The 13,592-nt window shown below is 34.2% G+C and overlaps 2 protein-coding genes across 2 annotated transcripts; one reads left to right on the top strand and one right to left on the bottom strand.

Moving 5' to 3' along the window:
• The first annotated feature begins 6,331 nt into the window (after window positions 1–6,331).
• LOC147288191 (transcription factor ILR3-like) lies at window positions 6,332–8,154 on the top strand. The gene is made up of 5 exons (XM_086240311.1): window positions 6,332–6,608; window positions 6,863–6,925; window positions 7,078–7,155; window positions 7,256–7,418; window positions 7,522–8,154. The coding sequence occupies exons 1-5, from the start codon at window positions 6,460–6,462 to the stop codon at window positions 7,789–7,791; spliced, it is 723 nt and encodes a 240-aa protein (XP_086096437.1). The 5' UTR covers window positions 6,332–6,459; the 3' UTR covers window positions 7,792–8,154.
• A 1,322-nt stretch (window positions 8,155–9,476) lies between these two features.
• On the bottom strand, window positions 9,477–10,338 carry LOC147288190 (early nodulin-like protein 6). The gene is made up of 2 exons (XM_086240989.1): window positions 10,173–10,338; window positions 9,477–10,039 (listed from the first exon to the last, which is right to left on the bottom strand). The coding sequence occupies exons 1-2, from the start codon at window positions 10,336–10,338 to the stop codon at window positions 9,477–9,479; spliced, it is 729 nt and encodes a 242-aa protein (XP_086097115.1).
• Window positions 10,339–13,592: the final 3,254 nt, after the last annotated feature.

Here is a 13,592-nt window from a genome sequence, read left to right as displayed (position 1 = left end):
CCATCTCTTTCGTCTTCTTCATCATGAGAAGAAGACGAAAAAGAACCAAACCCCACACCCACCATTCCCTCTGCCAATCTCTCAGACTCTGAGACAACCCAGAAAAAAGAAAACCCACAAGACCCAGATAAACAAAAATGTGTTATGTGGGCAAAGCAACAAAGATCTTCATCTTCGTCGTCACAGTCTTGGTGGTTCTCGGACTTGTTTTGGGCTTCGGCGTTCTGCGACATGGCCTTCATGAGAAGACCCACAAGTGCTCCGCCGACGACGGCTCCTGCCCTTCTGTTTCTCCGCCGCAGCTCCTCCCCAACCCCAGCTCCAGTTCCAACCAACCCACCCCACCCAGCCCCGATTCCAGTGCTCTGACCCAGCCCAGCCCACCTAACCCCAATTTCGGCCCACCTCCACCGAGCCCCAATTCCGGCCCACCCAACCCCGATTTGAGCCCACCTCCGCCGACTGACACCACCCCCAATCCGCCACCGCCTAATCCAATCTCCAATCTGCCACCGCCTCCGCCGCCAGTTTCAACGGCAGCGCCTCAGTACAGTCCACCAAGTCAGGTGCAGCTGACTCCAGGTCCTGTCCATGCTTAGCTGCAAAGCCTGCAATTTAATTTGTCACAATTATTTTTGTTTATGTTTACTCTTTTTTTTTTTTTTTCTTCTTTTTTAATTTTGGAAAGCAGCTGTTAAATTTTTTAAATTAATTCTTATTCTTGGATGGATCATGGATCATGGATCATGGGTTGGGTTTGTTTGTATATAAGAGCATCTTTGTCACGCCTTTCGAGAATTTAGTGAATTAATTTACAAAAGTGTTCCTTCCTTGCTCCTATAGACGATGTTTTTGTTTTTTTACATCAATGATGACCAATTGACCGTTTCGTTAATTTCGATGTCAATCAGCTTGACTACGTTGTCTACTTTTTTGTGTTGTCCTATTTTAACGCAAAAATGTTGGTTGCACTGTTTGCACAGTTTGGACTCCAAAATAAACTTCTCAGTTCTCTTCTTTCTTCAATATAAAATAATAATCTTATGGCAATTAACAGTTAACAACTTGACACACTGTTTTTGTTTCTCTTCTATCTGTAACTATATATCCAATGTAGCCTCCAATGGAATTACAAAAATAACCCCATAATTCATCAACTTGATAATATTTACAAGAGGGTTATGGACCTATGGCATAGCCGGTTAGATTTTTTCTTTTTAACCATTGAGCATCACCATTTTGTCGTGAGACAAGTGCATTTTTGTCCAATTGTACTAAATGTACAATCTCATTGATAGAGGGTAGGTCTCTATAAACATATATAATATGTATGTTGTTCAATGTATAACCTTTGGCCGGCCTAAATATGTATGGTTAATGCGAGAAAAGGGCAAAAAAGAAAAAGAAAAAGGGGGAGAGACTGAGAGTACTCAGTAATTAAAAGGAGGCATATATATATATATATGATTGTAGTTGCACAGAAGCTGTCCTTTTAGGCTTTTAGCTATAAAGGTCTGAAACAAGGTGTCCTTCCAAAGACATGAATTTTTTATGACAACCTAATCAGTCAGGACTTAGCTACTGCCACTGTCACTGAAAGGAAACCGAAGAATCTGCAATGTTTGTTTCCATCACATGCAGACTGCGCAGACCATATTCTAGAATCTAAACTCCTAGAGTTGGGCCTATGCTATATATATAGCATTAACAATAAGTTAAATAACACAAAATATAATAGAGTTGTCCAAAAAGTACGATGAATAGAAAAATAGTAATACTGAAATGTAGTTCTACTACGTACATACATGATACATTTGTGTCCATACTCCATACACATTCAAAAAGTGCATGTGTTGAATGGAAAAATAATGAAATGAGTCCTTCCTGGCAGTGGCAGGAATTTGCTGGCTGTCTTCATTGATTGAATATGAGTTAGCAATATGCTTAGACAAACTGCATACTGTTCGCACAAGGATTTAATAAAGATGTACAAGTTTGCATGTAGCTTAATTATGTATGCAGATACGTACAAAGGCTTTGGGTTCGACTGTTGTTTCAATTTCATGAGACCACATGCCCTAAATCATTATGTGCCTTAAGAAATTAAGTAGGAGGGTATGGTACCTGCATGCGGCATCTCTTTCACTCTTTCATATATACGACCGACAGTTACAGATCAACCATGTACATCCACTCAGAGTAATTAGGAGCCTGGACAAATAGCCTTGGACCTACTGACCTACCCATATAGAGTAGAGCTAGGTATGTTTTACATTCACACAACAGTTCATACTTTTAAGTATTAATGAATTCGTTCCCATTTTCCATATATTATAGTATAGATTCTCCATACGTGAATATGTTTGCATCACGTTGGATGGTTTCACTAAAAATGATAACCTAAGTTGGCAAGTTCATATGCTGCCATGCATGTTCCCTCTCTCTGAATGTGGACCAAAGTGCAGGCCTAGCTAGCTTTCTCTTAAAAGCTCATCACAACCCATAATAGGATCGACCAGCGAATTTTAGGTCTCCAATTCTTGGTTAACTAAATAACCGCTATTATCTGAGAGACTTTAGAACATAATTCCCCAAATAAACAACAGGATAGCCCAAAGGCCAAATACCAAAATCAGCCCAACCAACAAGAAGCCCTAAACTTCAATATGGCATGAAATCGTAATTCTTTAATCTAAACAGTATTGATATGACAATTTTTTAGTTATTGAAATATAAGGCCACTCTCAACCTCATAATTAAGAATTTAAGATACTACCATGTACACTCACACATTGTTTGGTAAATAAGGGACATTTTGATATTGTTGTGAGAAAAAATAGCTGTGAAGTGAAACATCTAAGAAGTAAAGTCAGCTGTAAAGTAAAGCAGTTGAGTGTTTAGTAAACTATGTTTTCAAAAGTGCTGTAAGTGTAAAAAACAGTATCAAGATAAATGTTAATATAAAAGTGTTATGTCTATGTATAATTACTAAAAATTGTTGTTGTAATTCACTGTAGACTGTAGTTTTCAAAAGCATGTAGAAACCTATTTTTTATTTTTGCTGTGAGGAGTTGAGAATTGTGGGAAAAAACAGTTTTTAATTTTTTTATCAAACACCAAAACTATTGTAGGTGATTGAGAATTATCATCCATAACATTTTTTGGGTCTCCACCGCAATATCAAACAAGGCCTTAGTTTGTTGATAGAATATTATTGCAATCTAAAATATTATTGGCCAGTGGCCACATACATATGCATGATTTGTCCAATAATAGAAATTATATGAATGAGTATGTATATAATGAAAGCTCTTGTCTATAAGAAATTTGGATTCTCTTCTTATCTTAGGGAAGATAGAGTTTTTATCATTTTTTATATAGTTTGGGTCAAAAAGTAAATGTATCACGTACATACAATAGTGTCTGTATGTGAAAATTTTCGTTGATTAACATTGAACCACGGTAACTCGATCTCCCAAGATCCAATCCTTCACTAGATTTTGACATTTTGAAAACCTTAATTATTCCTCGATTAATTAAGTTTGAATAACAAACAATAAAAAGAAGATCGATATTAAATAGCACGCATTATATATATAATTAGAGGGGAGATTGAGATCTTATTCACAAAGTGATAATCTCCCCCATGTAGTTTAAGACGAAAATTTGCCATTTGTCCCAACATTATTAGAAAATCATGCATCCTACGTACTACTGATGCAAGCAATACGTGTTAATGAGATCACGTAAAGGCCTTTGACATTGTAGGTTTTAATTTCTCAAGTATATATATATATAGCAAATGAATGAGGGCCGTAACCGTTTCTTTCATTGAAAGTCAAATGTTTAACGCGCTTTCTGTTCTGAGCATCATGACGATGAAAGTTTGGACTGGATTGAGGCACTGGCTAGCCACTGATCACAAACATGATGACAGTGATTGGGCTTGGGATGGTGACCCCATGAAAATCATGGTTTTATTAAATAAATTCAATAATTCTAGCATTACGGAAATGATTAGCATTATTGAAACGTTTTTTTTTTTCTCCAGCTGCTTCATTGGTTTTATTTTTTATTTTTTTATGTGTTGTTTTCTGTTAGTTTGCTTCGTTTGGTTGGCCGGACTTTACAGAAAGAGATATATATATATATATATATACACAGAAATAATTACTCGCTTACCTAATCACCCGTTCACCACGAAGCGGAGAATTTAATAATCGGGACCGTCCATTTTTTAGGTCTATTCTTAAGGGTCATCCCTGTAAACAATTAGCCAAATTGATAATTGTTTAGTCCTCCAAACTTTGCAGACAAATACAGTTCGTCAGATAAGGTTGAAATAATGTTGACATTAATACACTGGCTAAACAGTTTCCGATTTGGCTGATTTTTTGCAAGGGTGATCTTTGAATGATGCTCTAAAATATGGATAGTTCCGATCATTGAAATTCGTTGCTGGGTGGTTAGGTAAGACGAAAATTCACCGCTCTATGGTGAGCGAGTGATCATTTTTTATGTACAGAAATGATCACTCGCTCACCATAGAGCAGAGAATTCTCCGCTCACCTAACCACCCGCTCACCACGGAGCGGGAAATTCAATGATCGGGATTGTCCATTTTTTAGATCTATCCTTAAAGGTCGTCCCTATAAAAAATCAGCCATATCAATAATTGTTTGGTTCTCCAAACTTTGTAGACAAATACAATTCGTCAGATAAAGTTGAAATAATGTTGACAGTAATATACTGGCTAAATAGTTTCCGATTTGGCTGATTTTTTGCAAGGGTGATCTTTGAAAGATGCTCTAAAATATGGACAGTTCCGATTATTAAAATTCGTTGTTGGGTGGTTAGGTGAGTGGGGAATTCACTGCTTTATGGCGAACGAGTGATCATTTCTGTATATATATATATATATATATATATATATAAAGATTTTGTGCCATAATCTTATGTGGCTGACAAAAGTAAAATGTACACATCATTATTTATTTTTTACATGAAATTAATATCCTTTTTGGTGAAAGACAATCTTAAGTACCCAACTCAAATCCAATGAATGTGATTTCATTTTTATTTTATAAAAATTTTATATTGGTAATTTGTTATCTTCTCCAACTATCCACAATCTGCATCGTTCTTCACCTCTTAAAAATATCTGCATCATTGAATATTATTCTCCAACTACTATGTTGATTGTTCTCCGACTCCATATCTCCAACATTAATTGAATCTTCTCTAATCAAAGACTCCAATACATGCTTCTTCTCTCAATCATTTTTTTTCTTCTTTGATTTCTTGTACTCTAAACCTATGCATACAAACCTCGAAATAATAAACCCAAAAACTAAATAGAACCTACCCCACAAACTTATCATAGGGAATACAGTATAATTCTATGTCTGCCATACCCAATAGTTAATGAACTAAAATGTATAACTTACCTTCCATTTAAAATATGAAAAAAAATCACACCAGCCAAACAATAAAATAAACCCACTATAATTAGATATTAGGTGAATCATGAAAGGGGTTATGCCTTGTTGGAAATTTCCATTTTGTTCCTTTGATCTTGATGATTAATTGTTTTCTTAGATCTTGATTTTAACCCATTCTAGAATTTTTATCATCTAAATTGAGTTTAAATGAAAAATTGTGGGCTGCTCTTCACCACCTATAACTGGTTTCCTCCGACCAGCAAAGGAACTAGGCAGCCCACTAGCATCCAACACCGATAATGATAATAAAAAACAATTGAGAAATTAATTGGGTTTTGAAAGCTACTTGTATCACCATATTACTGGTTGTTGTTAACAAACTTGCTGCCACTAGGCTTAGGAAGCCTCTCTGATTCATAGGAAAAGACGATTATGTATTTTTAATATGTAATTGGGTGGTGAATAGGTTTAGGATTATTCAAAATTTATCAATGGAAACATACAATGGCAATTACCATTTATTCAAACTTTTTATCTAGCTTTCTCAATTTTTTTTTTCTGGAAATATATATATATATATATATATATCACAGTGGCTTGATAATTTTTCAAAAACTTTCTCAAATCTGGGTTTGTTTTCTTTGTTTAATTTAGTAAGAAATTTATTAATTTTTTTTTTTCAACATGCTTTTTAATTTAAGTTTTGTAAGAGATTAAGAAAGGTTAAATAAGTCTTTTTAAAAACTTATGTGTCAAAGAAATTATGAGACGTAGTAAATACGTCTAATTGACATCGAAAATTATATGTCATTGGGGCACCCTAGCATAGCCCTCTCTATATATAGATCATGTAAGATAGCAATACCCCTTTATGAGAGTTATGACTCATAGCCTTCACTACTCTTGTTCCACACCTTTGCCATTGAAATAAAATTCTCATTCTTTCTTTAACTCTCACGCAATTGAGGTCCTCGATCTGTAACGCTGCTTTCTTTGTACATACACTCACGCACACTAGATGGACATGTCTTCCTCAGAGACCTCGAATTGGTTCTTTGACTATGACCTTATGGACTATATCCCAGTTCCTGCTGGTGAATTTCCGGCACCCCCGGCTACTGAGTTTGCTTGGCCTTCTCAACTCCTCAGCTGTTCTCCTAATGCAAGGTGTGTCTCCTTCCTGTTTGATTGTTTGCTTCCTCAGAAAGTGAAGGAAAAACAATGGCCAATGGCAACATATTATTGAATTCTGAGTATTATAGTCAATGCCCTGTATTGGTTGTTAAGTAATAAAAGACCCAGATTCTGTTTAAGCCAATTTAACTGATAGAGAAGTATAGTAAATAGACTAAATTAGTTTGAATGAAAAGTCAAAATGTGTGCTTAAGTTTTTGTTGAACTGAAACTGTGTTTGTTTCCAGTGTGGAAGCTGATTGCTCATTTGGAGAGTCGGATAACCTTACAGAACTTGGCTCCCGAAAACGGTAAATCTGTCTTCCTCAATCCTCACCATGCCTCCTGAGATGATAAATAAACTGATTTTTATACATTTCACCAAAAGAGATAAATAAGGTGATTTTCAAAATAGTAGTCTTTCATTTATGTTCTCTAATTTATTGAAAATGCTTTGTTTTAGGCTGAGGTCTAAATCATGTGGTGTATCTTGCTCTAAAGCATGCCGGGAGAAATTGCGGAGGGATAGGCTGAATGGAAGGTATACTATCTTGCTCTAAATCATGTGGTGTATCTTGTTGATGTAGTACTCTGTCTCTGTCTTCTGATCGAGTCTCTCATCAAATTGGCTTGATTTGAAGGTTCCTAGAATTAGCTTCTGTCTTGGATTCTGCAAGGCTTCCCAAGACAGACAAGGCTGCTATATTGAGTGATGCTGTTCGAGCGTTGACCCAGTTACGAAGTGAATCCAAGAAGCTAAAAGAATCTATTGATGATTTGCAAACCAAGATTAAAGAACTGAAGGTGAGGTTTGGTTCCTCATGTTCTTAACTTTCAATCTTGAATGCTGTATATAGAGAACCTGGTCAGTGTGTCTGATTTCTGTAGTTTCTGTATCTCTATACAGGCCGAAAAGTACGAACTTCGTGATGAGAAGCAGCGGCTAAAGGAAGATAAGGAGAAGTTGGAGCAGCTAGTCATAGCCATGAGTGCACAAACTGGCTGCATCCGACCTCATACTCCTGCAATCTCTACTGCATGTTCTGCTCAATGCCAAGCTTCTGGAAACAAGCTCATGCCTTTCATCAATTGCCCGAGTCACGCGATGTGGCAATTGATGTCCCACTCTACAGTTGACACATCACATGATCATGTCCTTCGCCCTCCTATAGTTTAATTAGGATATTTATAATCTGTTTCATGTTAGTTGTTACTTCCTCGATAAGAAGGTCTCATTTATTCTAAATTTCTGTCACCGTTGTCAACTACACTTCCGTTCGGCTTTCTGAAATTCATGACTCATGAATTTCTGCTCATCACATTCCTTACATATTTAAAATTTAAGTGGCTACTTTGAACAAAGGCATGTAAATTAAAATCAAAATCAGTGCAATAGTTTTGGCTGAAATATTCCTTTCTGCGAGGATTTTTTTTTTTCTTTTTCCTTTTTATTGATTCTCTGAGGACTATATCTGTATTTTGATTGGATTGTGCCTTCAAGGCTTCAACATGTTTGGAAAATGAGCATGTGTTTGTGTGCTTGCGACTTTGCATGACTGGCTGTGTTTGGAAATGGTCCGGTGGTAGATGGTGTTTGTTATTCTTAAAGGATTTTGAAAACAGAACAAAACAGAGTGGTTCTAGTTTAGCCCTGTGGTTGGGCTTGTCTGCTTAAAAGTCAAACAATGGTAGCACAGCCGGCTACTATACTATTTGTTACTTTTGATGTAGAGTATTGGGTCCAGATTCTATTTTCCAACCGAAAGAGTTAACAGATAGGCTCATATAATAATCATTAAATCAATTTAACCAATAACATATATTATTGACTACTATTGTATGTTTAATAAATTAGTCAATTTATAAGAACTTAATGTGAAAGTACTGGTTTGTAACCCTGACATTTGTTGTGAATAGGAAATACTTTTTACAAGAATCTCATTTCTAAATGTAGAAAACATCATAAAGTCTGCTTGAAAGTCAAACAATGGTAGCACAGCTGGCTACTATACTATTTGTTACTTTTGATGTAGAGTATTGGGTCCAGATTCTATTTTCCAACCGAAAGAGTTAACAGATAGGCTCATATAATAATCATTAAATCAATTTGACCAATAACATATATTATTAACTACTATACCGAGGAAGCAGAAGCCCTTTCTGCCCTTTTGAAAGAAGAAGCCCTTTTAAAAGAAGCTATTCTGGAACAGATGGAACGTTTTCTACTTCAGGAACAAGTCTAAAGAAAGTGATTACTTTGAATTTGAATATGCATCAATCTTAATTTAATTATAATCTTTCTATAAATCTTTACAGTTTTGAATATTATAGAATCTTTAATATTATTATTTTAAATATCTTTATAATATACTTTATATTATTTATATTATGACTTTATATAACTTTATATATATTATTATGACTTTATATATATTATAGTTTATAATATAATTTATTATTATTTTTAAATTTTAAAATAATAATTTTAAAATAAAAATGGAATTTTTATTTTTTTATATTAAATTTATTAAATAACTTATAAATTTATAATATCTTTATATAAACTAAAATCTTTAGAATTTATTCTTTAGAATTTATAATATATATTAATTTATTTAATATATATAAATATATAATATGTAATAAGTCAAATTAGTCAATTTATAGGAACTTAATGTAAAAGTACTGGTTTGTAACCCTGACATTTGTTGTGAATAAGAAATACTTTTTACAAGAATCTCATTTCCAAATGTAGAAAACATCATAAACTTAGATTAAAATGCACAAGAAATATTTTTGTGAGAAGTGCAACATATAGAACATTAGAACATTCATGAGGAATAATCTTCCTTATTTAAAAGCCTAGGCAGCCAGTAACAACATGATCACAAAACTGAACCTCATAGTGAGACTGATCTGGATACGGCCTTTGTAGTTAAGTGACGAAGCTGCAGATGGTTCTTCCAATGTTGAACCAGTTCGAGAAAGGGAAGTAGGAGCTTCGGTTGAAGGGATGACAGAAGGGTTTGATGCAGGACTAAATGGCAATTCAGAAGACAAAGGAGGAGACACTTTGGGAGAAGATTGTGGTGATTGTGCAGGTGAGGCAGCACTAGGAGTTTCTGGAGCCAGAGAGGGAACCAAAGAAGAAGGTGGTGAAGTTGAAGGAGATTCTTGTGGAGCAAGGTTTCCAGGAGAAGCTGTAGGCGGGGCAGAAGTAGTTGCAAGAGTAGTGTCTACTTCAACCTTCATTCCTTGGCTGCAATGTCCACTTGTTCTACAGATGAAGTACCTCTTTCCTGGAGAAGAGAGAGGGATTGTAGTGCTGCCACCAGTGTAAGCCTGAATTGAGTTACTTGCTTGGCAAGAATCATAGTCTGCCTTTGAGACTTCAAGCACATCATGGTTTGGTGAGTACTGGAAAACTGCATGCACACAACCTCAAGTCAGAATTAGTACAGTTTCTATAATTTCTTTGAATTTAATAGAGTAATTAAAAAGTGTCCATATATAAGATATTTCTATACACTATAATCTTTGTGTGTGCAAATAACTTACTGAGATTGTCTCCAACTAAGAATGTCTGGGATGATGCCCACATTTGCAGGTTGGTAGACGAATCCCACCCACCATTTGGACCTCCAACCATGTAATTTGCAGCAATGCCCAATTGAATGAGCATTGTCACAGTAACCAAGCTCATTAATGTTCTTGGAACTGCCATGTTTTGCTTAATAATTAGTCACAGAAATAGAGCTAGAAGAATAAAATGAGAATGCACAAAGTCAACCACTTAGATATAGAGATTGAATGAAAGCCTTATATATATATAGAGAGGTTGAAGGACTAGGGAGAAGAGACATGTCAGAGAGATGATAATATTAGTTTATGGTTTAGTTGTTGTTTGAGTTGGGTTAAGTATCATGAAGATAAGGCAATGACAGGTTGCTTGAGTTGGGCTATTCTTCTTCTTTTAATTGCTGCCATAACTATAATATTTTTCTTGATGTAGATCACCTATTTTTGTTGTGGATTAGGGAGAGAGACATTTCAGATTCTGATTAGTTTCATGTTCACTCACTTTGTTGTGTGGATAATTTCAGATCATGACATGAGGAAACTTCCTTTTTTTTTTTTTTTTTTTGAAACATGATTATTTTTTCTAATTTTGCAATTATCTATGCAATGGCATTTTGTATAAGTCCTTGAATTTTAGGCATAGTATAGAATATAGATGCACAAATACACATGTACTATGTGCACACGAAAAACAAGAGATGGAGCGAAACCGATACAATGGAGTGGTTTATGGCATCCACATGAAGGGAGAGGATGAGTTCATCTTCATGTTTAGTAGGTGAATACACCTAATCTAATAATCCAACCCACGATCTCAGTTCTCAAGGAATATATATATAGATATATATTTTAAAAAAGAAATGTTGTGGAGCTGTTATGAAAGTGCAGGCACGACCAAGACTCCATGCCTGCGGCTGTTAAATTTTGGGTTTTGATCGATGGGTTGTAATTATTGTGTGAGGGTCAGATTTGGGTCTCCTTGTATATATGAGTGTGCTGGATCATGGATGCAACCTTTCATCCGATTATGAGGCCCATGTTTTTGTTTTGGTACGCAGGAGGGCCAAAGGCCCAAAAAAGAGGCCCATGTTTTTTCGTTAAAAGGAGTAAAGTATGGCAATGGTTCGACTCAAGGAGTAAAATTTCGGTTTCGAGGAAATTTTTGATGAAAATTTTGACGGAAATTTCGGTTAAAATTTCGATTTCAATAAAATTGGACAAAAATGACGGAAATTACTATCAAAATATGAAAATTTTGAATAAAATTTGACCATATGTTTATTTAACATATTATCTATTACATTGATAAAAAATATTGAAGAAACCAAATAATATAGTAAATTTCATGTGATATAAGGTAAATATAAAGCGAGCTGGAGACAAATACTGTTAAATAAAAAGGTCTATTGACTTTAGGTACTAAATTATAATGTTTTTTCATTTCAACTACTAAAACATTTATGTCATTTCAGTTTAGGTACTAAATTTCAGTTTAGGTACCAACTTTAAAAAACATAGTTATATCGAACTGTGACTGTCTAACAGTCATAACTTTTTTATTGATTTATTGTTTTTTCAATATTTGCAAGGCTTAAACTTTAATATTTAGTTTTTGGGTTATAGAATTTCATCTCCCAAACCTAAATCAAAAGTATGAAACCCTAAAATTTTTTATTTTTTATAAATTTTAAATAGTCACAACTGTGACTGTTCGACAATTACAACTGTAATTGTTCGATACTCACAACTGTATAACAAATTGATTTGTGACCTAATTCAAAATGTTTTACTCTATATTAGTACCTAAACTAAAAAAAATTAGTGTCTTACTGCTTTATTAAAAAACTATTGATATTTGGTATTTAATCCTAATTTTCTATAAATAAAAATAGTTCACTAATTAATAATTACATAAAAATAACCTCTTTTAAAGGGATATTTAATCATTTTGAATCCAATTGTCCTTAAAACATATGTGGACAAATAAGAAATGACATGTATTGATATTTTCTAAACCACTTAATTCAATAACCAAAAACAATCTAAATAAATTGTGAGATCCCGAAAAGTTGGTTTATAATTTATTTTGAAGTAAATAGTGATTTATTGATAATTATCTTGTTAATTCGGAGATATTAGAATTTTTTTGAGGAATTTTGGAAGGAAATAAATGAATTTGAAGTCGTAGAAAAATAAAATTTATCGATACGAGCTCACGAGATTTTATAGAACATTTTTCAAACCTTGAAGTTAATTTTGGTAAGTTATTTGAATTTTAAGTGATTTCGGCAAGTCATTGAGGAACAATAAAAATTAGGAAAGACTCAGTCTTGATTTTAGTCTTGTTGGAAAAGTCTCGAGTCAACGAGTGCATAGACGCAAATGAAACGTGTTTTTTTTTTTCTTTCCTTTTCTTTTTTTTCTTTTCTTTTTCTTTTCTTTACTCTTTTTTTTTTTTTTCTTTCCTTCTTCGTCTAGTAGTGATCCGGGAGATATTTTTAGGCAAAGTAATATATAATACTCCAAGAATAATATATCATTTGAATGATTAAAGCACAAAAGCTTCAAATTCCAGTAAAAAGTAAAGCAAGCTGCAAGCATATCGTTCTTGTTGTCTCCAACTGAATGCAGCTGCTCTCCAATCTTACAATTATAAGATTTTATTTGAGTTTGTATTTTATTTGAGTTTGTAATTACCCGTGGGCCTTAATTATAAGGTTGTTTGTGCCCTAGGGTTTCTTTAAGTGTACTTAAGCAATTTTACAATTGCTAGCCAAATTAGCTATTATTATTTTTATCAAATTAATTATTGAGGTTTTCTCTCAATTTCCTAGTAGATTCCAGACTTCTTGTTCTATTAGGTTTACGCTTGTAAGCCTTGGTTGATTGTACTGCATCAATATATCTCATTAAGAAGCCCAAAAAGGCAAAACATTATAAAGATGAAGGCCCAAAAGGTACAACCCAACAGCTAAATTAACAAACACAAAACATAAAAAAGAATAAAGATAAAAAGGATTAAGACACAAAATCCCTAAGAACATTTGCATAAACCCTAACCAAATCAAAATCATAAAATATTAGCAAGTTCCACCATCATAGCATAGCCATTAGCCAAAAACATCAGCAATCTCCACCATTATAGCACAACTACCCACACAAGACCTACAACCACCAAAGAGACACAAGAGAACCAAAGTACTACATAAGGAAATTGAGGAAAATGGAGGTGTTTCCAATGCACATGATCCAATTGGAAAGCGAAAAATCACTTTAAAGTGGTAGTTACAGATGATACAATGGACCGCCAACTCCTAGAGAGGAAAACACAAATGAATCCAATATGGGTTTTGAGAAAACGGCAAAGAGAGATAGAGTTCGGGGGTCTTCTAATCAAAT

Source organism: Dryas octopetala, chromosome 4, assembly GCF_963921425.1.
Source record: "Dryas octopetala chromosome 4, drDryOcto1.1, whole genome shotgun sequence".
NCBI lineage: Eukaryota > Viridiplantae > Streptophyta > Magnoliopsida > Rosales > Rosaceae > Dryas > Dryas octopetala.
Note: the sequence above shows the minus strand (reverse complement) of the source record. Positions and strands in the feature narration are given on the sequence as shown.

Coding starts and splice junctions, on each gene's coding strand:
- LOC147288190 (XM_086240989.1), bottom strand. CDS start 10,338: ATGGCAGTTCCAAGAACATTAATGAGCTTGGTTACTGTGACAATGCTC. Junction 10,040..10,172: donor CTTAGTTGGAGACAATCTCA/GTAAGTTATTTG, acceptor GTGTGCATGCAG/TTTTCCAGTACTCACCAAAC.
- LOC147288191 (XM_086240311.1), top strand. CDS start 6,460: ATGGACATGTCTTCCTCAGAGACCTCGAATTGGTTCTTTGACTATGAC. Junction 6,926..7,077: donor GAACTTGGCTCCCGAAAACG/GTAAATCTGTCT, acceptor GCTTTGTTTTAG/GCTGAGGTCTAAATCATGTG. Junction 7,156..7,255: donor AGGGATAGGCTGAATGGAAG/GTATACTATCTT, acceptor CTTGATTTGAAG/GTTCCTAGAATTAGCTTCTG.